Source organism: Tamandua tetradactyla, chromosome 6, assembly GCF_023851605.1.
Source record: "Tamandua tetradactyla isolate mTamTet1 chromosome 6, mTamTet1.pri, whole genome shotgun sequence".
NCBI lineage: Eukaryota > Metazoa > Chordata > Mammalia > Pilosa > Myrmecophagidae > Tamandua > Tamandua tetradactyla.
The window spans coordinates 1,953,839-1,979,365 of NC_135332.1; the positions used below are offsets into that span (position 1 = coordinate 1,953,839).

The 25,527-nt window shown below is 48.1% G+C and overlaps 3 protein-coding genes across 6 annotated transcripts in view; 1 reads left to right on the forward strand and 2 right to left on the reverse strand.

Moving 5' to 3' along the window:
* The window catches only part of TOP3A (DNA topoisomerase III alpha), a 61,472-nt gene extending 53,373 nt beyond the window's left edge, over positions 1-8,099 (reverse strand). The window contains exon 1 of one of the 2 annotated variants that reach the window (XM_077163422.1): positions 8,056-8,099. Coding sequence is in view for 1 of the 2 variants with exons in the window: in XM_077163419.1 (XP_077019534.1) it covers positions 6,824-7,003 (180 nt within the window). In the remaining variant the exon portion in view is untranslated. Of the gene's footprint in view, positions 1-6,823; positions 7,478-8,055 lie in introns of those variants that run through there. The other variant, XM_077163419.1, reaches the window with a different exon arrangement.
* Positions 7,504-21,242, forward strand: SMCR8 (SMCR8-C9orf72 complex subunit). Its single transcript, XM_077163423.1, has 2 exons — positions 7,504-10,343; positions 16,270-21,242. The coding sequence occupies exons 1-2, from the start codon at positions 7,993-7,995 to the stop codon at positions 16,721-16,723; spliced, it is 2,805 nt and encodes a 934-aa protein (XP_077019538.1). The 5' UTR covers positions 7,504-7,992; the 3' UTR covers positions 16,724-21,242.
* Positions 20,663-25,527, reverse strand: part of SHMT1 (serine hydroxymethyltransferase 1) — a 29,320-nt gene continuing 24,455 nt past the window's right edge. For all 3 annotated transcript variants that reach the window (XM_077163425.1, XM_077163424.1, XM_077163426.1), the window contains 3 exons: positions 23,112-23,228; positions 22,447-22,557; positions 20,663-22,054 (listed from right to left, as the gene is read on the reverse strand). In XM_077163425.1, the coding sequence (XP_077019540.1) occupies positions 21,882-22,054; positions 22,447-22,557; positions 23,112-23,228 (401 nt within the window). In that variant the 3' untranslated portion in view covers positions 20,663-21,881. The remainder of the gene's footprint in view (positions 22,055-22,446; positions 22,558-23,111; positions 23,229-25,527) is intronic.

Genomic DNA, 25,527 nt, shown 5'->3' on the forward strand with positions numbered 1-25,527 from the left:
TATCAACACTATTAACTGGCGAAAAGAACAGTCTCTTCAGCCACTGGTCCTAGGCAAATGGGTATACATACATAAAAGAATGAAGTTGGACCCATGCACCAGACACAAAAAATTAACTCTAATGGGTGAAATACCTAAATTTAACAGCTTAAAACTGTAAAACTCTTAGAAGAAAACAGAGAAGTAAATCGTCATGACTTTGCATTTGGTAACGGGTTCTTAGGTATGACCCCAAAAGCACCAGCAACAGAAGAAAAAATTGATAAGGTGGACTTAATCAAAATTAAAAACTTTTGTGCACAGAAGACACTATCAAGAAAATGAAACTGCAACCTAAGGGACGGGAGAAAATATCTGCAAATCATATATCTAATAAGCGTCTAGAATTCAGAATATAAAAAGAACTCTTACAACAGAACAACAAAAGACAACCCAATTTAAAAATGGGGAAAAGACATGAATACCGACATTTTTCCAAAGAAGATATACTAAGAAATGGCTAATAAGCACAAGGAAAGATGCTTAATGTCATTAGCCACTTGAGAAATGCAAATCAAAACCACAATGAGATACCACTTCAGAGCCACTATGATGGCTATTAGAAAAAGAAATGGACATGTTGGCTAGGACGTGGAGAAAACAGGGCCCTCATGCAGTGCTGGCGGAAGCTAAAATGGTACAAACACTGCGGAAAACAATTTGGCGGTTCCTCAATAAGTTACACATATAGCTACGATATGACTCTGCAGTTTCACTCCTCTGTATCCTCAAAAGAACTAGAAACAGATGTTCAAACACAAACTTGTACATGGGCGGGCCACGGTGGCACAGCAGGCAGAGTTCTTACCTGCCATGCTGGAGACCCCAGTTCGATTCCTGGTGCCTGCCCATGCAAAAAACCCAAAAAATCCAAAAAATCTTGTACGTGAATGTTCAGCGCAGCTCTGTCCATAATAGCCAAAAGGTAGAAACAACCCAAGAGTCCGTCAGTTGATGAATAGATTAACAAAACATGGGATATACATACAAGGGAATATATTATTCAGCTACAAAAAGGAAGTTCAGATACATGCTCAAAAACATTATTGGTGAATGAAAAAAGCCAAGATACAAATCTCACATGTATATGATCCATTTAAACGAAACATCCAGTGTAGGCAAATTCATGGAAATAGAAACTAAAATTAGGGGTTGTCAGGAAATAGGGATGGGGAGAATGAGGAATGGTAACTGTCTAATAGATACAGGGTTTCCTTTTGGATAATGATGTCTTCTGGAAATGGTCAGTGGGGATGGCTGCACAACACTGAACACATTAAATGGCATTAGATTGCATACTTTAAAAACGATAAATTCTGTTACGTGAATTGCAGCACACATTCGCACAAAACCTACAAATGGCCCCCATGATGTGCCTTCAACTGCCTCTCCTGCTTATCTCACTACGTCCTCCAACTATCTCCCACTGCAGCTACTCACAGGTTATGAACGTGCCAAGTTGTTTCAAGCCACTGAGTTGTCATTCTTTATACACAGGGTTTCCATAACCTGGTAAAGAGAACACTATGAACAACTGCATGCCAACAAACTAGACAACTTAAATGAAACAAATTCCTGGAAACACACAAACAAGCTACACTGACTAAGAAGAAACAGAAGATTTGAACAAACCAATCACATGAGATTCAATCAGTCATCAAACACCTTCCTACAAAGAAAAGCCCAGGGCCAGATGGCTTCACAGGGGAATTTTATCAAACATTCCAAAAAGAACTAACACCAATCCTCAAACTTTTCCAAAAACTTGAGGAAAAAGAAACACTAAATAACTGATTTTATGAAGCTAACATCATTTTAATACCAAAACAGGGTAAAGATGCTACAAGAAAGGAAGACTATAGACCAATCTCCCTAATAAACATAGATGCAAAAATCCTCAACAAAATATTAGCAAATCGAACCCAACAGTACATGAAAAAAATTATACACCATGACCAAGTGGGGTTTATATCAGGAATGCAAGGATGGGTCGACACAAGAAAATCAGTTAATGTAATACAGCATATTAACAAATCAAAAGGGAAAAATCATATGACCATCTCAATTGATGCTGAAAAAGCATTCGACAAAATTCAACCTCCTTTTCTGATAAAAACACTCCAAAGAGTAGGAGACAAAAGTAACCTCCTCAACATGATAAAAGGCATATATTAAAAACCCAAAGCCAGCATCATACCCAACGGTGAGAGGCGGAAAGCTTTCCCCCTAAGATTGGGAATGAGACAAGGATGCCCTCTATTAATACAGTCACCACTATTATTCACATTGTACTAGAAGTTCTAGCAAGAGCAATCAGGCAGGACAAAGAAATAAAAGGCATACAAAGTGGAAAAGAAGAAGTAAAACTTCCATTATTTGCAGATGACAAGATACTAAACTTAGAAAATTCTGAGAAATCTACAACAAAGTTACTTGAGCTAATGAACAAATTCAGCAAGGTGGTAGGTTATAAAATTAATGTGCAAAAATCAGTAATGTTTCTATACACAAGCAATGACCTAACCAAGGAGTCAATTAAGGAAAAAATTCCATTCAAAATAACAACTAAGAAGAAACAAGTAGCTAGGAATGAACTTAACTAGGGATGTAAAGGACTTGTACACAGAGAACCACATAACATTGCTAAAAGAAATAAAAAATCTATATAGGTGGAAAGACATTTCATGCTCATGGATAGGAATGTTAAATGTAGTTAGGATGTCAATTCGACCCAAACTGATTTACAGATTCAATGCAGTACCAATCAAAATTCCAACAACCTACTTTGAAGACTTGGAAAAGCTAGTTCTCAAATTCATCTGGAAGGGAAAGAGACCCTAAATAGCTAAAAGCATCCTAAAAAAGAAGTGGGAGGATTAACACTCCCCAATTTTAAAACTTATTATAAAGCCACAGTGGTCAAAATAGCGTGGTACTGGCACAAAGACAGATGTATTGACCAATGGGATCAAATCGAGAGTGCAGAAATAGACCACCAAATCTATGGTCAATTGATCTTCCACAAGCTCCCCAAATCCACTGAACTGGGACAAAACAGTCTTTTCAATAAATGGGCACAGGAGAACTGGATATCAATAGTCAGAAGAATGAAAGAGGATCCTTACCTCACACCCTGTAAAAAAATTAACTCAAATTGGATCAAATACCTAAATATAAGAACCAGTACCATAAAGCTCCCAGAAGAAAATATAGGGAAGCATTTTTCAAGACCTACTAATAGGAGGCAGTTTCCTAAATTTTACATCCAAAGTACAAGCAACAAAAGAACAAATAGATAATTGGGAACCCCTCAAAATCACATGCTTTTGTGCCTTGAAAAAACTGTCAAAAAGGTGAAGAGACAGTCAATTTTCAATGGGAGAAAATAATTGTCCAAACACATTGGACAAAGGTTTGATATCCTGTATACATAAAGAAATCATACAATTCAACAGTGAAAGAACAAACAACCCAATTATAAAATGGGCTAAATGCCTATGAACAGGCATTTTTTGGAAGCGCAAATACAGATGGCTCAAAAGCACATGAAGAGACGCTCATCCTTGTTAGCTATAAGGAAAATGTAGATCAAGACTACAATGAGATACCACCTCACACCTATAAGAATGGCTGTTATTAAACAAACAGGAAATGACAAATATTGGAGAGGATGTGGAGAAATTGGGACACCTAGGGAAGACAGTCTGACGGTTCCTCAGAAAACTAAATATCGCGTTGCCTATGACCCAGCAATACTCCTGCTCAGAAAATACCCAGAAGAGCTGAAATCAGTGACACAGAGATTGGTACACCAATGTTCACAGCAGCACTATTCACAATCACCAAAAGATGGAAACAATCCAAGTGTCCACCAACAGACAAGTGATTAACAAAATGTGGTATATACATACAATGGAATAATATTTAGCAATATGATGAAATGACGTCCCGAACCACATGAAAGACAGATGAGTCTTGAGAACATAATGCTGAATGAAATAAGCCAGATACAAAAGGACAGATTTTGTATGAATGATTCCATTTTTATGACCACAGTAAAGGTAAAAATCAGAGGCTTATAATACAGAATATAGGAAACTTAGAGATACATAGAAGTTAGGGATGGGTGAACAGTTAGCTAATGAGGTTGAACTCCAATGTAAGGGAATAGATAGAAGCGAAGGCGGTTCACTAGTGGGTCTACAAATATTATTACCATATTGAAGGTGAACATGATTGAAAGGGGTTGTATAGACCCATGTGTCCCACTGATTAACATCAGAAATATAAGTTCTTGCATGAACTACTGCAAAGGTATGAATCTTGTACAGAGTGTATAATATCAGGGGACAGGGGGAAAAATGCTATTGCACGCTATGGGCTGTGTTTAACAGAAAAACATCAACAGTGCCACAGCAACACCTAGGTACATAATGGGGGGAGGGACAAGAGTTAAAGAAGGATTTAGATTTTCTATTTGGTGAGGGTGTGTTTATTGGTTATCTTTCTCTTGGGAACAATGAAATTATCTAAAACTGAGAGTGTTGATGGACCGTTGACTTTGGACATTATACAAGAGACCGAAAAGATGGAGATGGCTGAAAGATGCACTGACTGAGAAGCAGACTGGTGAACGATGGTGTAAACATATGAACGAACATGGTGCTACAAAAAGGAATGAAGTTGTGAGGCATGCAACAATGTGAATGAACCTGTGGGATATTTGGTGAGGGAAAATAAGTCAGAAACAAAAGAGTAAATGTTATATGATCTCATTTAGAAAATACTTATAAGAAAACTGCGGTGTAAAACCTCTTACAGCTGTCACATTTAGTCCAGAGTGGTAATTGTTATTTCTGGATTTTTGAGGGGCTGTCTTATATATGCATAACCTGGTATTCAGAGATAAGAATGTAGCTGATCAGGTCAGGATTAAGGTAGTTCGGAACACAGGGGTAAGGAAGACTCTGCCTGTATTTTAGAACTTCACCTACTTTTTGAGACCAAAGGAAGAAAATCTTAAGTCCAGAACCTAAATTTTCTGTAGCACATAATCTAACTCAACCTGTCTGGATAGTTCATTTAAACAATCCAAACACGGGGAGCCCAGAATAAGAATGCGCCCTTCAACCAGGATAGCTTAATGTAATGCCTGGATATCCCAGAGTATATTAAGCAGATGATCAAAAAGTATTGGCAAAGTCCCTTGAGGGATGGGAGGAAAAATACGGAACTATTAAACTTTACCACTGGGGAAACCCTGGATACTGTCTCAAACTTTAGGGGCACCCAAATCAATAGGCCAAGCCCTTGATCTTGAGGCTTACTCTTGTGAGGCTTATGCAGGTAGCGGAGCTCAGCCTACCTACAGGCATGCCTAAGAGTTACTTCTGGAGGATCCCTGTTGTTGTTCAGATGTGGCCTCACTCTCTCTAAGCCCAACTCTGCAAGTGAAATCACTGCCCTTCCCATATGTGGAACATGACATCCAGGGTGAAAGTCTTCTGGAGGTGTGAGACATGACTCCCAGGAATGAATCTGGTCCTGGCACCGTGGGATCAACAAGGCCACCCTGACCAAAAGGAGGGAAAAAGTGGAACAAATAAGATAACAGTGCCTGAGAGAGTTCAAACAGAGTCGAGAGGCTACTCTGGAGGTCACTCTAATACATGCTTCAGGTAGACCTTGCTATGTGTCATAACCTGCCAAACCCCGGCCAGGACCATTCCAGCCAATCCTAAAGAACACCTAGGGAAATAGATAAGATTCCACAAGGGTTTCAGCTCTAGAGTAACTTTTCAGAAACCTACAACCTCCAGACGGGTCCATGGTCCAGATAAGTACTGAAACCTGTAGGGCCCAGCCTCTCCAGAACATCAGATAGTTCCATCTCCCTACTCCATATTATTGATCCCTTCCAACATGAGAAAGTTAGAATGGGCACAACCCAAACACCCCTAAAGAGAGGGAGAAAGATCAAAGGTGATGATGGAGTTATAACAGAGAAGGTCACGTTTTACAAATGAGCATCACTGCGGAATCTTTATGCTGATATTTCTTTAGCCTCCAGTACCTTAGAGCAGCTGTGGAAGTGAAACCTATTCCAAACTCTTAAATCTGTTCTACAACTAACTGTTGCGATGTGCTTTGAAATGTATTGCTTTTACGTATACGTTATTCTTCTTTCTTTTTTTTTTTTTTGGCATGGCAGGCTCCGGGAGTCGATCCGGGTCTCCAGCATGGCACGTATATACGTTATTTTAAAAGAAGAGGGAGTGTAACAGAGAAGATAGGATTTAACAAGTGAGTATGACTGAATAATCATATTAATCTGTTGGTCTCCAGTGTCTTTGCTAGCAGCTAGAAGAAAAAACAAAAAATCATAGAACTGTAACCCACACCAAAGTTTTAAATCTGTTCTATAACTACTTGTTAAAAGGTACTTGGAAATGTATTGCTTTTTTGTATATCTGTTACATTTCACACACACACACACACACACAAAAACCTGCAAAGAAAAAAAAGGCAGCTATCCCGGGACATCCTACACCAGGTTGTCCCTGGGGATTCCGAAGATCAGACAAGTTTGGGACGCATTACTGTGGGCAGGGGGTATCCAAGGCTGTCAAGCAAATAAGTGAAACGTCTTAACCGCACTTTTTAATGCCCATCAGGCCGAGGAGAGCCCGGGCGGGGGACAGTGCAGTTGGGAATGGGCCAAGCTGCCTCCACCTCTATTCCGGGCGCCCGTCCCAGGGCCCCGCTCGGGAAGGCGTCCTCTTACCCGCCTCATGCGACTGTTGGACAGCAAGTCGGCAATCCCCTTGGCCGCGTCATTCTTCTCGGCCACACACAGGACTTTCCGCACCCCTCGGAAGGCCACTTCCATGGCGGCACGGGATAACGCGCGGCCTCCGGGACGCGGCAGCCGCCAGAGAGCGCGGCGGGCGGCCGGGAAGATCATCCCGAAACCCCGCGCATGCTGGGGGGGCCTGCGGGGAGCCCCGCCCGGCACCCACCCTGAGGGAGCGAGAGGCTCCGGGCGTCGCCAGCGCCCCTGCTCGCGTCCCACTCACTTGCCCACAGCCCACCGGGCCTCAGGGCTACAGTCCCAGCACTTTCTCCACCCCTCAGCCGCCTCAGCACGAACTCCACGCCGTCGCGATCTACTTCCGGCCGCCTCTCAAGCCGCTTCCGCCGGACTCGAGTCTCTGTAGCTCAGGGAACTGAAACTCTCAGGCTACCCCACGTTCCGGGAACACTGGTTCCCTAAGGTTTCCACCCTTTCCCCACACTTTCTTTCCCTTCCTGGCACTGGTTGGTTAGGTTAATCGGATTCGTCCCTGGGAGTGCCTGCCTCATTGCCCCGCCCTAAATGCGCTGTATCTCGCCATCTTTTTTTTTTTTTCCCTGCGCGGAAGTCCACGCGGGCACTTCCGGGTCACGCGGTGCCGTTAACGCGAGTCATGTGATATTAAGATGGCGGCCCCGCGGTAGCTGGATCCGGCTTGTGGCGTCCAAGGAGCGACGGTTTCTGCCCTCGAGTCGAGGGGGAAGGCAACACTTGGCTGACCCCCGTGACGGCCCGTAACCCCGCGTTGGGCATCAGTTCCGGCCTGGGGCTGCTACGAGGTGGGTTCGGGGGGAGTGCGGCTGGCCTCACCGCAGGTGCGCCGGCAAGCGGTCGCCAGAGGAGAAGGAAGGCAGCCAGTTCCCCGGTCTTCTGGACCTGCGGCCTTGAGGTTCATGAGAACTCCCGCAGAGCTGCACTTCTAAGGGCGCTACGGAAATTCGAGTACTTGAGTGTGTGAAGGCAGCGTAGGATCCCTGAGGGTTGAAAAAAAGGCCGCGAGGACTACGCTTCTTCCTCCAGAGGCCTGACTTCGCCACGTTGACTACTCCCGCATTCTTTGCCCCACCCCTTCTCCATGTTCTCTCCACATATCTGGAAATATGATTAGCGCCCCAGACGTGGTGGCCTTCACCAAAGAGGATGAGTATGAGGAGGAACCTTACAGTGAGCCGGCTCTGCCAGAGGAGTACTCGGTGCCCCTGTTCCCCTTCGCCAGCCCAGGAGCCAACCCATGGTCTAAGTTATCTGGGGCCAAGTTCTCGCGGGACTTCATCCTCATTTCTGAGTTCTCAGAGCAGGTGGGACCCCAACCGTTGCTGACCATCCCCAATGACACCAAAGTTTTTGGCACTTTTGATCTCAATTACTTCTCCTTGCGGATCATGTCTGTGGATTACCAGGCCTCCTTCGTGGGCCACCCCCCTGGTTCTGCCTACCCCAAGCTGAACTTTGTGGAGGACTCCAAGGTGGTGCTGGGTGACTCCAAGGAGGGAGCCTTTGCTTATGTGCACCACCTTACCTTGTATGACCTGGAGGCCCGCGGCTTCGTGAGGCCCTTCTGCATGGCTTACATCTCGGCTGACCAGCACAAAATCATGCAACAGTTCCAGGAGCTTTCTGCTGAATTCTCCAAAGCTTCTGAGTGCCTGAAGGCAGGCAACAGGAAGGCATTTGCTGGGGAGCTTGAAAAAAAGTTGAAAGACTTGGATTACACCAGGACAGTACTGCATACAGAAACAGAGATCCAGAAGAAAGCCAATGACAAAGGTTTTTACTCATCTCAGGCGATTGAGAAAGCCAATGAACTGGCCAGTGTGGAGAAGTCCATCATTGAACACCAAGACTTGCTGAAGCAGATCCGCTCGTACCCTCATCGGAAGTTGAAGGAATCTGATTTGCATTCTAGTGAAATGGAGGAGACAAGCCAGGATCAGGCTGATCAGGCATCCACTACCTCTAACTCTGATGAGTCTGCCAACACAGGTCTTTGCGCCCGCAGACCAGTCTACACCCCAAAACTCATCAAAGCAAAGTCCACCAAGTGTTTTGACAAGAAGTTGAAGACCTTGGAGGAGCTCTGTGACACTGAGTATTTCACCCAGACCCTGGCTCAGCTCAGCCACATTGAGCACATGTTCAGAGGAGATCTGTGCTACCTCTTGACCAGTCAGATTGACCGGGCACTTCTGAAGCAACAGCATGTAACCAGCTTCCTCTTTGAAGACTTTGTGGAGGTCCCTGACAGGGTGATAGAGAAACAAGATGGTGCACCCCTTGAGCCTGTTCAAGACAGGCCGCCTTCCAGGTCTCTGGAAGAATGTCCTATTCCTACAGTGTTAATTAGCGTTGGGTCTTACAAGTCCAGTGTGGAGTCTGTACTGATCAAGATGAATCAGGAACTGGTAGATGAGGAGTATAAGGAAGTGGGGGGGGTGGAACTGGGCAGTTTTGACCCCCAAGAGAACTTGGACTACCTAGATATGGATATGAAAGGCAGTATCAGCAGTGGTGAAAGCATTGAGGTTCTGGGCACAGAGAAGTCAACCTCTGTGCTGTCTAAGTCTGACAGCCAGGCCAGCCTCACGGTGCCACTGAGCCCCCAGGTGGTCCGGAGCAAAGTAGTCAGCCACAGGACCATCAGCGAGGACAGCATTGAAGTCCTCAGCACCTGCCCCTCAGAGGCTCTCATTCCTGATGACTTCAAGGCCAGCTACCCAAGTGCCATTAACGAAGAAGAATCGTATGCAGATGATGCTGAGGGAGCCATCCACTTCCAGGCTAGCCTCAGCCCTCTGGTACTGGGTGAGGCAGAGGAGGGCAGGTTGGAGAGCGCTCCATCACAGACAGATTCCTCTTGCTGTATCGGGAAGGAGAATGATGGTCTGCTGGCGCCACTTTCCACGCTGGCCCCAAAGCTCTCTGATGAGGACAGAGTGGTGAGCATTCCCCCTCAGCCCCACAGACAGAAGGACCAGGGCGTCCACGTGGACTTAGCGGTGGAAAATGCTAGCCCTTCTTCCCGAGATAACAGTTCCGAAGGCTTCCCCCGTTATGAGCTGGACCCAGGCTGCCTGCTCTCTGGCCGGGATGTCAGTAAGACCAGCCTGGACAGCTGCTCGGACTCCACCACCTGCGTGGGCAGCACAGCCTCCACAGGCTCAGGAAGGACGCCCTCCTCTGCTCACTCGGAGAGGCATAAAAAGAGGGCTGGCCAGAACGCCTTAAAATTCATCCGCCAATACCCCTTTGCCCACCCCGCCATCTACTCCCTGCTCAGCGGGAGGACACTTGTGGTCCTGGGGGAGGAGGAGGCCATCGTTAGGAAACTTGTGACTGCACTATCCATCTTCGTCCCCAACTATGGCCGCTGTGCCAAACCTGTGAAGCACTGGGTCTCTTCCCCTTTGCACATTACGGATTTTCAGAAGTGGAAGCTTATTGGCCTGCAGAGGTAACCGGTTACAGGTGGTGGGAAGGGGCTCTGTGCAGTTGGAGATGAGGTGTCGAGGGCACATCTCTTCGTATGAGGTTAACGGGTTGGTGTGGTGGTATGGGATCAGGAGACCAGGCTTCTAGCCTGGGCCCTCTGCCGACTTGCTGTGCTGCTGTGGTTAAATCATTGCCCTTCTCTGGTCTTCGGCTTCCACCTGAGGGGATTGCAGTTGCTAAGTGTTTCCCAACACTGGTCTGCACCCTGCTGTGTTAGAATTCCTTGGAGAATTTTTCTGAATCATATCCTGGCATCCTCCCCACATTGACTCAGTTGGTCTGGGATATGACGTGGGATTTTTTTTGGCATCCAGTGAGGTTTGGGGACAAGTGGCCTGCAAGAGCTCAGGTCCTCTCATCCTCAAATTTACAGTGTGGTGTAAATGACTAAGAAGGGCTCTCCTGGGGAAAGAGGTTACGTTAAGTAAAAGGAGAAGGCAGCCATCCCTGAAGAGAGGGGCCCCGGTGGTTTCTCTTTACCATCCCGTTTGTTCTAGAAGCCTGATTTACTATGGAATTGCAGTAGCTAGTCCCGACTTTCCTGTTCTTTGAACACTTTATCTTTCATTTCTCCGTGATACTTCTGCTTTAGTAGATTGTTTTTGCTTTTCCAAATACTGCTTGGCAAGTTAAGTTGACTACGGGACCCGTTTCCTCTGCGTGTGCACCAGGTTTAATTTCCTCATTTTGTGACGCTCGGCAAGTCACTTCCTCTCTCTGAGCCCCACGTTCCTCATCTGTAAAACTAAAGCGTCAGACTAGGTGATTGTCACAGTCTCCTGCCACTGTCTATACTTCCTACAGTCCATGAAAGGGTGAAATGAATTTCTCCTGCTTGTTCAAATTTCCCGGCTTGTCTCTTCACCTGGGTCCTTAGAATGGATGAGGTTATCTCCCTTGTCTCCCTGGGCTCACCCCTTTTAGGGAAGTGACCTGGAACTTTCTCTAACCCTGGCTGCATTCGTTTTCACCTGCGATGGGAGGAGTGGAATGTGGGTCTGTACACACCACAGCATTGCTGAGAATCCATTCAAGGCCATGCTGGCCCTGAGCTGGGGGGAGCACCAGGAGGGTTGGGCAAGGCCACTGCTCTGGGAGAATTCACAGTGTGGCGGAGGATGTGGGCAGGGTGGCCAGGGAGGTGGATTCTCAGTGCCCCTGGGAGACGGAAAGCAGATTAACTACACACTGGAAGGGAGGAGAGGGATACCAGGGCAGGCCTCGGGTGGGTGAGTGAGGAAGCCCTAGCAAGGGTCAGGTATGGGAAGCTGACGATGTGCCTATGTGACAGTAAGGCTGTCCTTGGGCTGCAGGGGTCATCCAGTCCTTGCCACAGCCTGAGGCTTAATACAGCACTCAGGTGCAAGAGCACTGGCCCTACTGGGGAGAGGGGCTGCGTGCTAGTTCCAGCACTGCCCCCGAATTCACTCACTTGGGTACTTGGGCAAGTCCCCCTGCCACTCCAGGCTTTTGTTCCCTCCTTAGGAAATAAGAGGGGAAGATCATCCATTAGCCACCTGCCGACTCTTTATTGAGGTTTGTTAAGTGCCATGGACTGTGCCCAGTGCCAGAGTCACCAGGCCATCAGATGTAGTGCAGCACATGAGAGAAGACCCCAGCTAAGCTGGAGCCTGGACGTGTCAGAGGGCCTGGGGCACTTTATCTGCCCTTGAGGGGTGGGAGTGTGCCTCTTAGATCCTAGCAGGGATACAGACACAGCCTGTGCAAGGACAGGCCACCAGTAGCAGAGGCTGAGTGGGGCCCTAGAAGCCCGGCTCCAGGAAGCAGCCTGGAAAACAGTTTCTGTAAACATCCCTCCCTAACAGCAGGAACCCATCGGCTCTTGTCAAAGAATCACAGGTGTGAAGTTTCCGATTGCTTCTCCCATTGAATTCTCCTTCCCCGAAGTTCTGAGTGTGCCCAGAGTTTAGGAGCCAGGAGTGTAAGGGGTGGGTGGCGGGGGTGGGAAGGCCTTGTTCCCTGGGAACACATTATTGCAGGATTGGCCGAGGGGCCTCAAGTGCAGTAAAACTCAAAGACCTGCCGAGGCGAGCAGCAGACCCGACATCAAAAGATCAGGAGATCAAAACCCATGGCATTGTGATTCTGTGTCAGGCATAGGGGGAGGCTGTGGGTGTCCCTGAGTCAGGGCCTGGTGCTGCGCGAGCCTGGGCTGGCCACTGCACCGCCTTCGTATACTCCACACATCTTTTTTTTTTTTTTTTTAATGTTCAATTTTATTTTTTATTAAAAACAATATATATACACATTCATTGAAATAAATCTTGAAAATACAAAGAAGCACAAAAAAGAAAAATCATCCATATGCTTACCACCCAGACAAGCCTGGTTAACAGCTTAAAATACAACGTCCACGGATTATTTCTAATGTTTCTGACAGCACATCTCTCTGCCTGCGTTCACGTTGACTCAATATGGAAAGGTCTGCTCATCTTTTAAGCCCACCTAAAATATCAGCTTTTCAGTGAAGGCTTTACCAGGCAGAATTAATAACACCTTCCTCCATTTTTCCATTGCCTTTATTTGGCTCTACTGTGAAACTTAGCATACTACATTACACTATAATTATTTATTTACTTCTTTTTCTCATTAGCATTTTTTAAAAACTTATTTTGTATTATCAAACCAAAACAGCATACAAGCATGAGCATTCTTAACACACATTCCATGTATGATATACAATCAGTGGCTCACAATATCATCACATAGTTGTGTATTCATCACCATGATCATTTTTTAGAACATTTGCATCTCTCCAGAAAAAGAAATAAAAAGAAAAAAGAAAAAGCTCACACATACCATACCCTTACCCCCCATCACTGACCACTAGTATTTCCATCTACTCAATAGATTTTAACCTTTGTTCCCCCTATTTTTTTAAATTTTTTTTTATTAATCAAAAAAAAGAAAAGAAATTAACACAACATTTAGAAATCATTCCATTCTACATATGCACTCAGTAATTCTTAGTATCATCACATAGATGTATGATCATCATTTCTTAGTACATTTGCATCGATTTAGGAAAAGAACTAGCAAAACAGCAGAAAAAGATATAGAATGTTAATATAGAGAATTAAAATAATAATACTAATAAATATATATATATAAAAAAGGAAAAAGAAAAAAAACAAAAACAAAAGATACAAACAAACAAAAAAAAAACTATATTTCAGGTGCAGCTTCATTCAGTGTTCCAACATAGTTACATTACACTTAGGTATTATTGTGCTGTCCATTTTTGAGTTTTTGTATCTAGTCCTGTTGCACAGTCTGTATCCCTTCAGCTCCAATTACCCATTATCTTACCCTACTCCACACATCTTACTGCAGCTCCTGGGAAAGGGCTGGCATTTATGGTGCCAAGATCACACACCATCATTTTGGTTTTTTTGTATACACTATATGGCAGGGTCACGTTTCATTATTTTTTCCATGTGAGTATCCCATTATTGCAGCACCATTTGCTGATTTTTGTTTGTTAGTTAGTTTTGCTTATTTGTTTTTTGGGAAGTACATGGGCCAGGAATTGGACTCGGGTTCCTGCATGGCGTATGAGAATTCTACCACTGAACCACCCTTGCACCCCCCAACACTGCTTATTTAGAGCTTTAGCCCCAGAACTGCCAGTCTCACTGGCCCTTGATTTTTTTCATTCAAGTAGACCCTCTGCCTGGAAATGCTTGCCGACTAGACCAGCCTTTTGTAGGCTAGATACGGAGAAACAGCATTTAGAAAACAGGCTCTACATCAGGTCAAACAGTCCTCGCTGCCCCTGCTTACTAGGGAGCAGGAGCAAACCCACAGGAGAGTTCAGTTCTCCTGTGGGTTAGGGTTAGGGTCAGAGGCCCTGTTTCTAACCCTAACCCTGTGGGTCAGAGGCCCTGGTTCGAGTCCCAGCTCAGCCACTAGGAGTCCAGTGACCTTGGACCAGTCCAGCCACTCTCTGGGCTTCAGCACCCTCATCTTTTAAGAGGCTGCCCCTCTGGATTTGGAGTAGCCTGCAGTGATCCTAAGTTGGGATGGGAGGTGAGGCAGAAGGCTCTGGGTCACAGCTGTGTGTGCCAAGGGAAAGAGGTGTGGGGCTCCCCACTTCTCCATGTCATCTGCTGTGTGAGGAGCGGTGGGGAACAGGAATAGAGTAAGTTTGAAATAGCATCTTCCACAAGAAGGAGCAACCGTGGGTGAGGGCAAGAGATGGTGGTGTCAGAGCTGTACCACACAAGGGGCTGGCCTGAGAGACCAGGCTTTTCTGCTGAAGAAGGATGGTAGGAGTTAAGGGGCAGAAAGAGTAGGGGCAGTCTCGAGGGGCCATTGAGTCAGGGCCTTGGTGGACTGGGCATGTCAAACAAGAGCAAGTGTTGGACAGCAGGTCGGGTGCCCCTTGCAGCATGTAAGGGAGCCTTAGGAGTGGGCTGAGCCCCAGGGAGGGCCGGGAAACATGCCTGGAGAGGCCCTGAGGAGGGTGGGACCTGGGGCACAGTGAGGTGCACCAGCCCAGCCTGGATCGGGAGGACCATCTTGCAGACGTTGGCATCACTTTGAGATGCCCTTTGGAAGCGCTGGCTCCTTACCCGAGGGTGTGGCCCCAGGTGCTGTGCTTGACCTCAGCTGCCTTTCCCGCTGCCCTCCTCGTGGGTCTTAGCTCCCACAGCCTGAGAGCCTCTGCTCTCTCGGCGCTGGCATGTGACCTGGGATGCCCTTGCGTTTCCTCAAGCACACCCTCACCCTTCTTTCAAGACCCAGCTCCACCAGCTGCACCCCACACCCTCCCAGCCATAGGGTCTCCTGGGGAAGAGACCATGCCCTCCCCCCAGCTTCAGTGGACTTGTGGGTATGTCATTATTCCCGACCAAACTGGGCTCGTTCAGGACAGGAGTTCCGGGCTCCAGCTCCATTCTCTTCAGAGCCTGGTACACACTAGATGCCTAGTAATGATTGTTAAATTAAGAAGATAACAAAATGCAGGAAGGAAAATTGTGATATCATCTTGGTTCCAGGTAGACTGTCAGCTCTTTAAAAAAACACTTTATGTCCAACAGCAGCCCTAAATTTCACAGGTCGGTAATCTGTGAAATATCTCTGGTCAAGCCAGCCATTTGCAGTCTCTAGAGGATAGTCCCAGCTCCGCAGAGAAAATGGATCTAGAAGAGGAAGTATAAGGAGCCTCTTTCCTGCCTGCGATGTGCTGGACACTGGGATAGGCTGTGGGGGCATGATATCAACCAGACATAGGCCTGCTTCTGGAAGCTCCTGTCCAGACAAGCAGAGAGCAGGCCCCATGCCGCTGAGTGCAAGGCTGGAAGCAGGGGCAGTGAAGGCAGCCAGCACTTAGCTTCTACTAAGGGCCACTCAGATTCTAGGACAGTGTGTTTGCTGTTCGCAGTGTGGATGTGTTGTTTCCACGTTAGGGACATGGCAGCCAGAGGTGAAGGGGCTCTTCAGGAAGACAGGGGAGGGGTCTCTGTTTCAGCCTGAGGGATCACAGAAGGCTTAGTAAAGTTTTAAAAGTCCAGTTGGTGTAGGTCAAGTACAAAAGGGAGAGAAGGGTGGTCCAGGCAGAGCAAATAGGTCATCGGTTTTGAGGCCCCAGAGGGCTTGGGCCCACCCAAGAGAAGAGTCCATTTGGGGCAGTGACACGTGAGCCTCGGAGGCCACAGGAGTCAGCTCATGAAGGAGCTGAGGGCTCGGCCAAGACATCTGAACTCGCCTGTGAGGGTTGCAGGGAGCCATTTGAAGAGCGTGGTGGTCAGATGTGTCTTCTAGAAAGAGCCAGAAAGTGTTGCTGGGTGGGAGCTGGCCTCAAGACAGGAAGCCCCTGCCTTCCCACCCCGTCCCTCCAGCTGACCTCTGCCTGTCTGTTTCAGAGTGGCCTCACCTGCCAGTGCTGGCACCCTCCATTCCCTGAGCCGCTACAGCCGCTACACAAGCATCCTGGATCTGGACAGCAAGACCCTCCGCTGCCCCCTCTACCGGGGCGCCCTGGTGCCCCGGCTGGCAGATCACCGCACCCAGATCAAGCGGGGCAGCACCTACTACATGCACGTCCAGAGCACGCTCACGCAGCTCTGCTCCAAAGCCTTCCTCTACACCTTCTGCCACCACCTCCACCTGCCCGCCCACGAGGACGAGCCCGAGGAGCTGGCGGCCAGCCGCCAGGGGAGCTTCCTGAAGCTCACCCTGGGCCTGGTGAACGAGGACGTCAAGGTGGTCCAGTACCTGGCTGAGCTGCTGAGGCTGCAGTACACGCAGGACTCTGCAGGGGCCGGCCACCCCATGCTCAGGATCGACTATGTCCCCAGCTTCCTGTACAAAATCTGAGGTCAGTCTCAGCCACTGTGACCAAGACCGGCAACTCAGGGCGCGGGGTGGGGAGGGGTTGGTGTGACCAAACCGGCTTGAGCTTGGGGTCTAGACTCCTGGTGTCTTCGGGGGGGGGGGGAGCACGGTAACAGTGGGGCTCTGGGGTGGCTGTGGGCCGGCTGCTGTGCTGTAGGCCTGTGCGAGGGTGGCAGTTGCTCCGAGCTCCTAGTGAAGAGCAGCCCTGGGCTGGGAGCAGCACTTGGCTTCCAGCGGACCCCAGGCCAGAGCCTACACGGAAGGAGCAAATTCAGTGCCCGCCAGAAATGCAAGTGAGATAAGCAGGGGAAACAGCCCAGTCAGCTGTGATGATTTGGTGGAAAATAGGATGACGACATGCACAGCTTCCCTCATGCCCCAGTGGCCATTCGCGTGGCCTCGTAAAGCCATGATCGGGAGCGGGGATGGGGGTGAGGCTCCCCACAGCGGAGCGGAAGGAGAGCATCACAGGCTGCAGCAAGCAAGCACGTGCACACAGCACCTCGCCCCCTCCGCCTCCTCACATCCCCACCCAGGAGACAGGCCTGAAAACCGGCCCTGGGAGTCTGTTCAGCCCAGGTCTGATTGGGCCCAGTTGGGGAGAAGGCACCAGGCAACCCGCAGGTACTGTCAGGGGGCCCAGGGGTGTGGATGGGCTGGGGTGCCGTGAGGCCGTAACCACTGTGCAAGACATGAACAGCCAGTGTGCTCTTTTGGGGCTGGTCCACCAGCTTTTCTTGTCTAGAGTTGGCACTTCCCTTTTGAGAACAATTTGCAGAAATGTTCAGACTCAGCAGAGGCTGTAAGCCTTGGCTCCCGTCCTTGCACCCATCTCACACCTCTGCAACCACCTCACTACCTCGCACCTGGTCTTGCTGGCACGACGAGCACGGCGCTCTCCTCAGCTGCCTGACCTGGCCTGTTGGCCGCTCGTTACTCACGCTGACGGTAGGAACCTCCTGAAACAGCCTCCGTGTCCACCTGTCCCCGGGGTTCTCCCCTTGGCAGGGGCTCAGACCTGAAGCTCAGCTCATCTCCCCTCACTCCACTCCCAGCCCGGAGGGAGGCCCACGTTTGCAGAGGAATTCAAAGGCTGCTAAATGGGAAAGCCCTCCAGTCCATCTGTCCCCCGCTCCCTGGCAGTGACGGCCACAGGCTGCCCTAGGGCTCTGCCCTAATGGCCAGTTGGACAGAGAGGAAGGATTTCTGGCAACTTTCAAGTTTCTATCTATTCTTAGAGCTGTTTGTTTCCCTCAGCAGAGAAGACTCTGGGTATTGCTGCTGTTTTCAGTTTGTTCCAGGAGGAAAAGGTGGTAGAATGGAACGGAATTGGTCCCAGCAGCTGCCCCGTGCATGTGTCATACCCACAGGATGTCCTGTTCTGTGGAGATTTGGTCCTGCTGTGCTGTGCACTTCGTAGGGCACCATGGAGATCACTGAGGGGATCTGCTCCCCTTATCCAGGGAGACAGAGGAGCCCCGGTAGCAATAGGAACAGCCAGAACTGGCGCCTTCCATCTCTTTGCAGCCCTTTCCTTACCCAGAACCTGCACAAAGGAGTAGGGCCTCTTGGCGTCCCGGCCACAGGGTGCTGTTTTGCTTACCAGGCTGTGCTCAGACCCCATCCTGGCAGGCAGCATCGCCTCTAGTCGGCTTCTCCGTACCTTACCACGTGCTTTTATAGACAGGCCGTCTCTAGGGGGGTCTTGGAGTGTTTGAATGTGCAGTATCCACTGTTTGCACATGGAAGAGGCTGCAAGGAAAGCTGGGCTTTCTTCTTGTCTCCTTCTGTTACCATGCTCCACTCCTTGTCAGTGCTGCTTTTTATTTCCTAACCCCGGTGGCTAGTACCTGTCTACTCAGGCATCCAAGATATGGTGGTGCAACATTGTATCTTAAAAGGAAAAAAGGTCTGCAGGGTTCAAACCACAAGAAAACAGAAAGGTGGTCACTGGTACAACCAAGTGTTGCACTGTTGCATTCTGTGGTTCTACACCAGTGTAAAAACTTGGAGGGCAGTTAGTAGCAGTTGTTGGTATATGCGCAACTGCAGCTACACTTGGCCTTCTGGAAGCCAGGGCAGGTCACCTCCCGCCAGCCAGGGGAGTGACCAGGACAAGATGGTTTCCTGTGCAGAGCCAGGCCAAAGCCACACACCCTGCATTTCTCACTTGAGTTGTTTCTTTATTAAGTGAAGAGGGCTTCATGGAATGGTGGTTGAATGCTCCAGGATTTAGATTTTGGTTAAAACGTAATTCTCCAGTGTGGTAGTTTTAAAGGGTTACTTGATATATAGTATGTTCCTTTCTAAAGGGATCTTACAGCAGTCCTGGAATTGAGCCCCGGCTGGGGCAGGGGTATTTAAAACGTTGAAGCTGTAGCCCCTCCCCAGCCCCTCTCCACTCTGCAAAGCTTGAGCCAATGAGAAGTCTCATGTCTCCAGGTCCGAATAGTGGGGACGCCTATGCAATGGGACTGATCTCTTCAGTTTCTTCTGAGGGTTCTTCTCTACTAATACAGGTTAATGAGTTTAATAAAACATCTAAAACAACACTGAAAGTAGATGACATTAGTGCCCTTATACTTCTTCACTCACTTTGAAGTGCTTCGAAGTCACATTGAAGGCCCAGGTGCCTGTCTGCAGTTGGTGTCAACTTTATCCCCGATCACTGACCCCTGCCCTCTTTAAAAGCACTCGGGTCAATAAGAACCTGACCAGCTGTCAGTTATGCACTAGTGGTCTTAGAAGCCATCTTCGTAATCACACCAGAAAGCTTTACACAGCATGTGTAGCCCACGGCACGCTCTCGCCTGTGCTGCTGTCTCCTGCCCCATTTCCTGGGGCTTCGCTCCTCCAGTGCACTCGCTGGATTTTAGAAACTGCCTTTCCCAGTGACACATTGCTCAAGACAGTGGAAATGGCACTGTGACAACCCAGCTGTCATTCCCCTCCCAGCTTTTAAGTTCTTTGTTTCAGGTCAGCCACTGTACTCAAAGTGAAGTAGCTTTCAACTCCAAACATGACAAATCTTTCAAAATCCTAGAAAGGCTAACAGATTCTTCCCAAATGCCAGGGCTGCAGAAATTCCATGAAGTGAGGCAGAGAATAGTCACCTGCTTGTGGGGCCTCCTGCATGCACGGACCGCCTATTCCTGCCAGGACTAAACGCATGCGCCCTGCGCGCTATCCCCTGGTCCTCTGCACGTCAGGTGAGCTGCTGCTGTTGCTCAGTCTCATATCTGTCTGCACACCTGGCAGCCCCATCTCAAGCTAGTGGCAGATTCATCAGTAGTATGTGTGGCCGTTGGAGGAGTTGGTCCCACAGCAAACTGTCAGGTTTCTCCCATCTCCTTTACCTCCTACCCCTCTCACCTCCCACCTCCCTCAAAAGCTCAGGAGAAAGTGCCTTGGTTTGTGCTTCAAGCAAACCAGCCAGCTTTCTGGCTTTCCCCCCAAACTATAAGAAGTGAAGGAAATGGAAATGTTAAAAAGATAGGGTAGGGCAGTGCAATGGTGGCTCAGTGGCAGAGTTCTCACCTGCCATGCTGGAGACCAAGGTTCAATTCCTGGTGCCTGCCCATGTGAAAAAAAAAAAAGATGGGGTATATACAGATTTCAAAAGGAAGGAGCATCAAATTTCTGCTTCTAACTGGAAAGCAAAACCAATCTGAGCAGATTCTAAGTTTTCTTGGTCCTTTTCTCCTTTGAGTGCTGATATAACCTGGCTTTATCTTATCAATGTTTGGTTAAAGTCTGGGGCAGAGGAGGCAGAGGCCTAGGGGGATGGGGTAGCTGATAACTGACAGAAGGGCCTCAGCTTCCAGCCCCAAACTGAAGCTGGCATCACTACCCTCACCCCAGCCAGGCTGCTTGATGGCCAGGGGGCTTGGAGACGTTTCCCTTCAGCTGGGGAGCAGTCAGTCCCCTGAATTTAGGTTTTGGCATCATCAAAACTCCCAAATTGGAGCCAGGGCTGTAGAGACCTGGGCATGCCACACCCCCACGGGGCTGTGACCTCGGCCCCCTTCCGGACCGAGGCGTGAGAACTTGGGCCACCCCCACACGTTGGATGGGCGTCAATACTGCCTTCCAGCTGCAGTGAAAAGCATAATCTGTGATGAATTTGTACTTGTTATTTTAAGGAGAACTTGTTCTATGACTGCATGTTCCTTCCTCCGTGCGTGAGTGTATATCGGCCATCTGTGAGCAGCCGCGTTTTCCCAGGGTCTGGTGGGGGCAGTACAGCTGGCGCACCCGACAGCACTGTATAGGTGTTGCTGCCACAAGTCTAACAGTCATGCCAAATAGTATGAGAAGTATGCTTTTTAAAGATTAATTTATTTAAGTTCAGATATTTTTGAAATATAAAACTTCATTGTATTTTTTAAAGCTAACATTCTTGTGGACATTCTGTGGTTAAAATGATTGTGCTGATTAAAAATGGTCATCTGTGTTTTGCACTTCAACTTTATGAAAAAATAAAGTTTCTTTGGGAAGGTGACATTTGGTTTCCTGATTCGGGGGGGTGGGGGTGGAGCGGGATCGTGGCCCTTCAGGTGTCTCTCTGGCCCACACTGTGGAGGGGGAAGCCCCCACCCCGCCCCGCCCCGCCTCGCCCCACCCGGGACCATGTCTGGCTTACTCTGATATAAAGCTCACAGCAGAGACCGGGGAGAATTTCCCTCTTCGGTGCCAAGGGTCCTAATTCAGTTTTCCTTTTGGGTGGCTAAGTATTAAGAATGGCAGCGTCTGCCAGCTGTTAGCCTGGGTGTGTCTCTGCTGCAGCGAGTCGGGAAAGCCCTGGACCCCTCAGAGAAGGTGTCCACATCCCACTGTCCAGAGGGATTTAGGCTCCGTGGCTGGGCAGTCTTTCATTTTCACAGAGTAATTACATCTAGCTGTGATAAAACCAGGTTCTAATTTGAATTCCTTAATAACTAACAATTACTAACAACAGACTTTAAACAAATTTTGATTTGTGAAGAAGATATGAGAAGAAAGTTCAAAAAGCAACCCCTTCAAAGGGCACAGAGAAATAACCGTGTCTTTCCTGGGAAGGGCACTGGGTTCTTGGGCAGGCAACTTCCTCACCACCCAGCTGTCCTGAAACGGTGCCCAGGGCAGGGGCAGCTGGGCTCCTTTAGGGGTCAAGCAGGCCGGGCAGAGGGAAGCGAGAAGCAAAGTTCTCTACTTCCTCCCTGAGAGCCCTGGCAGCCCCTCTGTGCTTCTCATCCCCTGTAAGCTTCTCCTTGAATTCCTTCAGGGTGGCCTTGACACCGAGGTCTTTCTGAATCTGCAGGGTCAGTTCTATCCCTAAACCAGCAAGACACAAAATGAGTCCTCTCTGGGCAAACAGTGCCGGCCTGCGCCACAGGCCACAGGAGCAGGGGCAGCACAGGACCCGCAGAGAGGGGACCGTGGACCAAGTCCAGTCAAGTGTTAAAGTGTCCCCAGCCACTGGAGGGCTACTGAGCTTAAAGACTAATGTTCCCCTCAGAGCTGGCTCTCAGGTGCCCCTTCTCTTGGGCAGAGAGCAGCAGGACAACAAGCTCATAGCCGCTCAGACAGGATGGTCAGCTGACGTGATTTTTGCCACCCCCTATCCCCCAGTCAGCCTTGAGACAAATGTCTCAGTCCCTGGAGTCACAATCAGAAACTCCATCCACCTGCTGAAATGTGGCAAACTTCCAGAACTGCATCCTTACCTCTGTGAATGAAGTGGGCTACTTTCTGGAAGTCTTTTTCCAAAAGTCCTCGGGATGTCAGTGCTGGGGTCCCCAGTCTCAGTCCGCTGGGCCGTAGGGCACTTTTGTCACCTTCAGAATAAACAGGACTCTATTGATAACCCACACCAAACTCACCACTGCATTTTAAAGGGTTCATCTGGACCAGAAAGAACTGACCTGGAGGTACCAGCTCAAACAAACACTACATTAGAACTAGAACTGATTTAAACACCAGAGAGAGACCCAAAGGCAAGTGCATGCAGAGTTGTCTGCTGTGATGTGGCCCATGCTTCTGAAACTGGGTCTCACCTGTCTCGGCCTGAGATGCATCACCAACATTTCACTAATGGGACCCAGTGAGAAATGCCACTTCGTTTGAGAGGTCCCTGCCTCCTTCCCCCAAATGACGTACGACCTCCGAGCACTCCAGACCAACCAGTCCTCTGCTCCCTGCTAGGGTGAGCTGAGCCTGGAAGCCGCCAGGAGAGAGCCAAAACTCAGCTTCCAGCCAGCATGGTGCATCCATCACACACCCCGAATCACGTGATAAACATCCTCAGTGCTGAACATCTTCATCAGATGAAACTTCTCCCAAGAGAAATGCAGACAAAAATATGGAAGAGAAAGCCAAGGATGATTCTCACCTGGGCAGGTGTTTTTGTTGCAGGCTATAGAACAGGCTTCTAGCACCTTCTCAGCCCTTCCCCCATCGGTGCCTTTAGAACGGAGATCCACAAGGATCAAATGGTTGTCGGAACCACCTGGAAACAAAGTTGGATCTGTAAAAACACAGAAGGCTGATCCCAGACCAGGTGAAGGAACCGCTTCCAGAGGGACGAGGTCAGGCAGAGCAGGAGGCTGTAGCAGATGAGGTTAAGAAAGAGCACACCGACTAAATGTACAAATTTTAAAATGTTTTTGCATGAGGAAGAACAAAGGAATGTCTACTGCAGTGTCTTGAAAATAGATGGTAATTAATGTTTAAAAATTTTAGCTTATATGTGAGACTAAAGCAAAAGAATGTTTATTTGGTACAAAATTTATATTTTCACTAGTGGATTTCCTAATATAACTTATGTGGACAGCTTAACTGAACACCCTAAGTACATGGAACCTTGAGATTTTGTAGGTTTGTCCGGAGTGATGCCCCGATAAATCCCAGAGTGCTTTGAACAGTGAGTAAAAAAGTATTTGCAAAGTCCCCTCAGGCGAGAAAGGGGGAAAATTCAACTTCCCCAAGTGGAGAATTCTTGATATTCTCACAAGCACTGGGGACAACCAAAGCAATAGGCTGGGTCCCCAATCTTGGGGTTTGTTCTTTTGAAACCTAACCCCACAAAGGATAGGTCAAGCCTACTTAAAATTAGGCCTAAGAGTCACCCCCAAGAGAACCTCTTTTGTTGCTCAGATGTGGTCTCTCTCTCCAGCCAACATGACAAACTCACTCACTACATGGGACATGACTCCCAGGGGTGTGGACTTTCCTGGCAATGTGGGACAGAAATCCTAGAATGGGCTGGGACTCAGCATCAAGGGATTGAGAAAATCTTCTTGACCAAAAGGGGGAAGAGAAATGAGACAAAATAAAGTGTCCGTGGCTGAGTTTCCAGAGTCGAGAGGTTATCCTGGAGGTTATTCTTACACATTAAGTGGCTATCACCTTGTTAGTCAAGATGTGATGGAGAGGCTGGAGGGAACTGCCTGAAAATGTAGACCTGTGTTCCAGTAGCCATATTTCTTGAGGATGAGTGAATAATGATACAGCTTTCACAATGTGACTGTGTGATTGTGAACACTTTGTGTCTGATGCTCCTTTTATCTACCTTGTCAACAGACGAGTAGAACATATGGAATAAAAATAAATAATAGGGGGAACAAATGTTAAAGTAAATTTAGTATGAAATGCTAATGAAAGCGAGGGGTAAGAGGTATGGTATGTATAATCTTTTTTTTCCTTCTGTTTTCATTTTCTGTTCTTTTTCTTTTTCTGAATTGATGCAAATATTCTAAGAAATGATGAATATGCAACTAAGTGATGATATTGTGAATTACTGATTATATATGTTGATGTTTTAGTTCATTTGTTAGATTTTTTAAATTAATAAATTTTTAAAAAATAAAATAAAAATAAATAAGTAAATATTCTATTCCTAGTGCCTGCCCGTGCAAAAAAGAAATACATAAATAATAGGGGGAACAAATGGTAAAACAAATTTAGAAAAAAAAAGCTCACCACCACATATCCCAGGTTTTTAGGCACTTGCTACAGAAAAGATGCCCTGGGACCTACGAATTCCAAAGAAATGAGAGAATCCTTTCAGAAGAGTAAGTGGTCACCCAGAGGAAGGATAGGAGGCTGCTGGGTAAACCATCCAGCCTGTCGCCCAGAGTGCGTGCTGCTGGAAGCTTGCCTGGAGAGTGACAGCTTGTCCAGCTCCACTTGTGGCTTATTTCTTCCCACGTTCTTTGGTAATTTTCCAAGTGTCTCCAAAATTGATCCCAAAGGCTACCTCCCTCCAGGGCAGGCCCGGGGTAGTGGAAGGTGGCCCCATCTGCCACCGCGGTGCTAGGACCACTACATTTACTGAGTACACAGTGGACGCCCAGTCCTGGGTGAAGCTGACTCTACGAATGGACAGGTTATCAACACGATGCAGAAGAGGAGACTGCGGCTAAAAGGGCTCCCTGCACCTGGCCCAGGACCACCAAGGGGAGTGTAATCACACTTATGGGCCTCACCACTTCAGACTCCTAATAAGCCAGGGTTGCGGACTCAGGCAACAGCAGTGTTTTTGCCTCTGCCACTGGGGGGCTGTTCAGGAATGAGTCCAAATAGGCAGCCGAACTGGATCAGCAGTTGGCCACTGGAGCCACCCTGCCCAGAGCTTAAGTCACAGTTGGCTGTGCCACTTACTACCAGAGTGACTTGAGCAGATCGACACATCTGAGCTCATTTGTACAGTAAGACATCCAAGTCCCCAGGCTGCTGTGAGGTCGAGAGCAGACGGCGTGCGGCCTGCATGGCAGAGCACCCACAGTAAGGGTGCATTCATCAAGGCC

What these genes read in the sequence shown, in the direction of transcription:
- SMCR8 (XM_077163423.1), top strand. Translation starts at nt 7,993, where the DNA reads ATGATTAGCGCCCCAGACGTGGTGGCCTTCACCAAAGAGGATGAGTAT. An exon ending in AAGCTTATTGGCCTGCAGAG is followed by an intron (nt 10,344 to 16,269) that starts GTAACCGGTTAC and finishes TGTCTGTTTCAG; the next exon opens with AGTGGCCTCACCTGCCAGTG.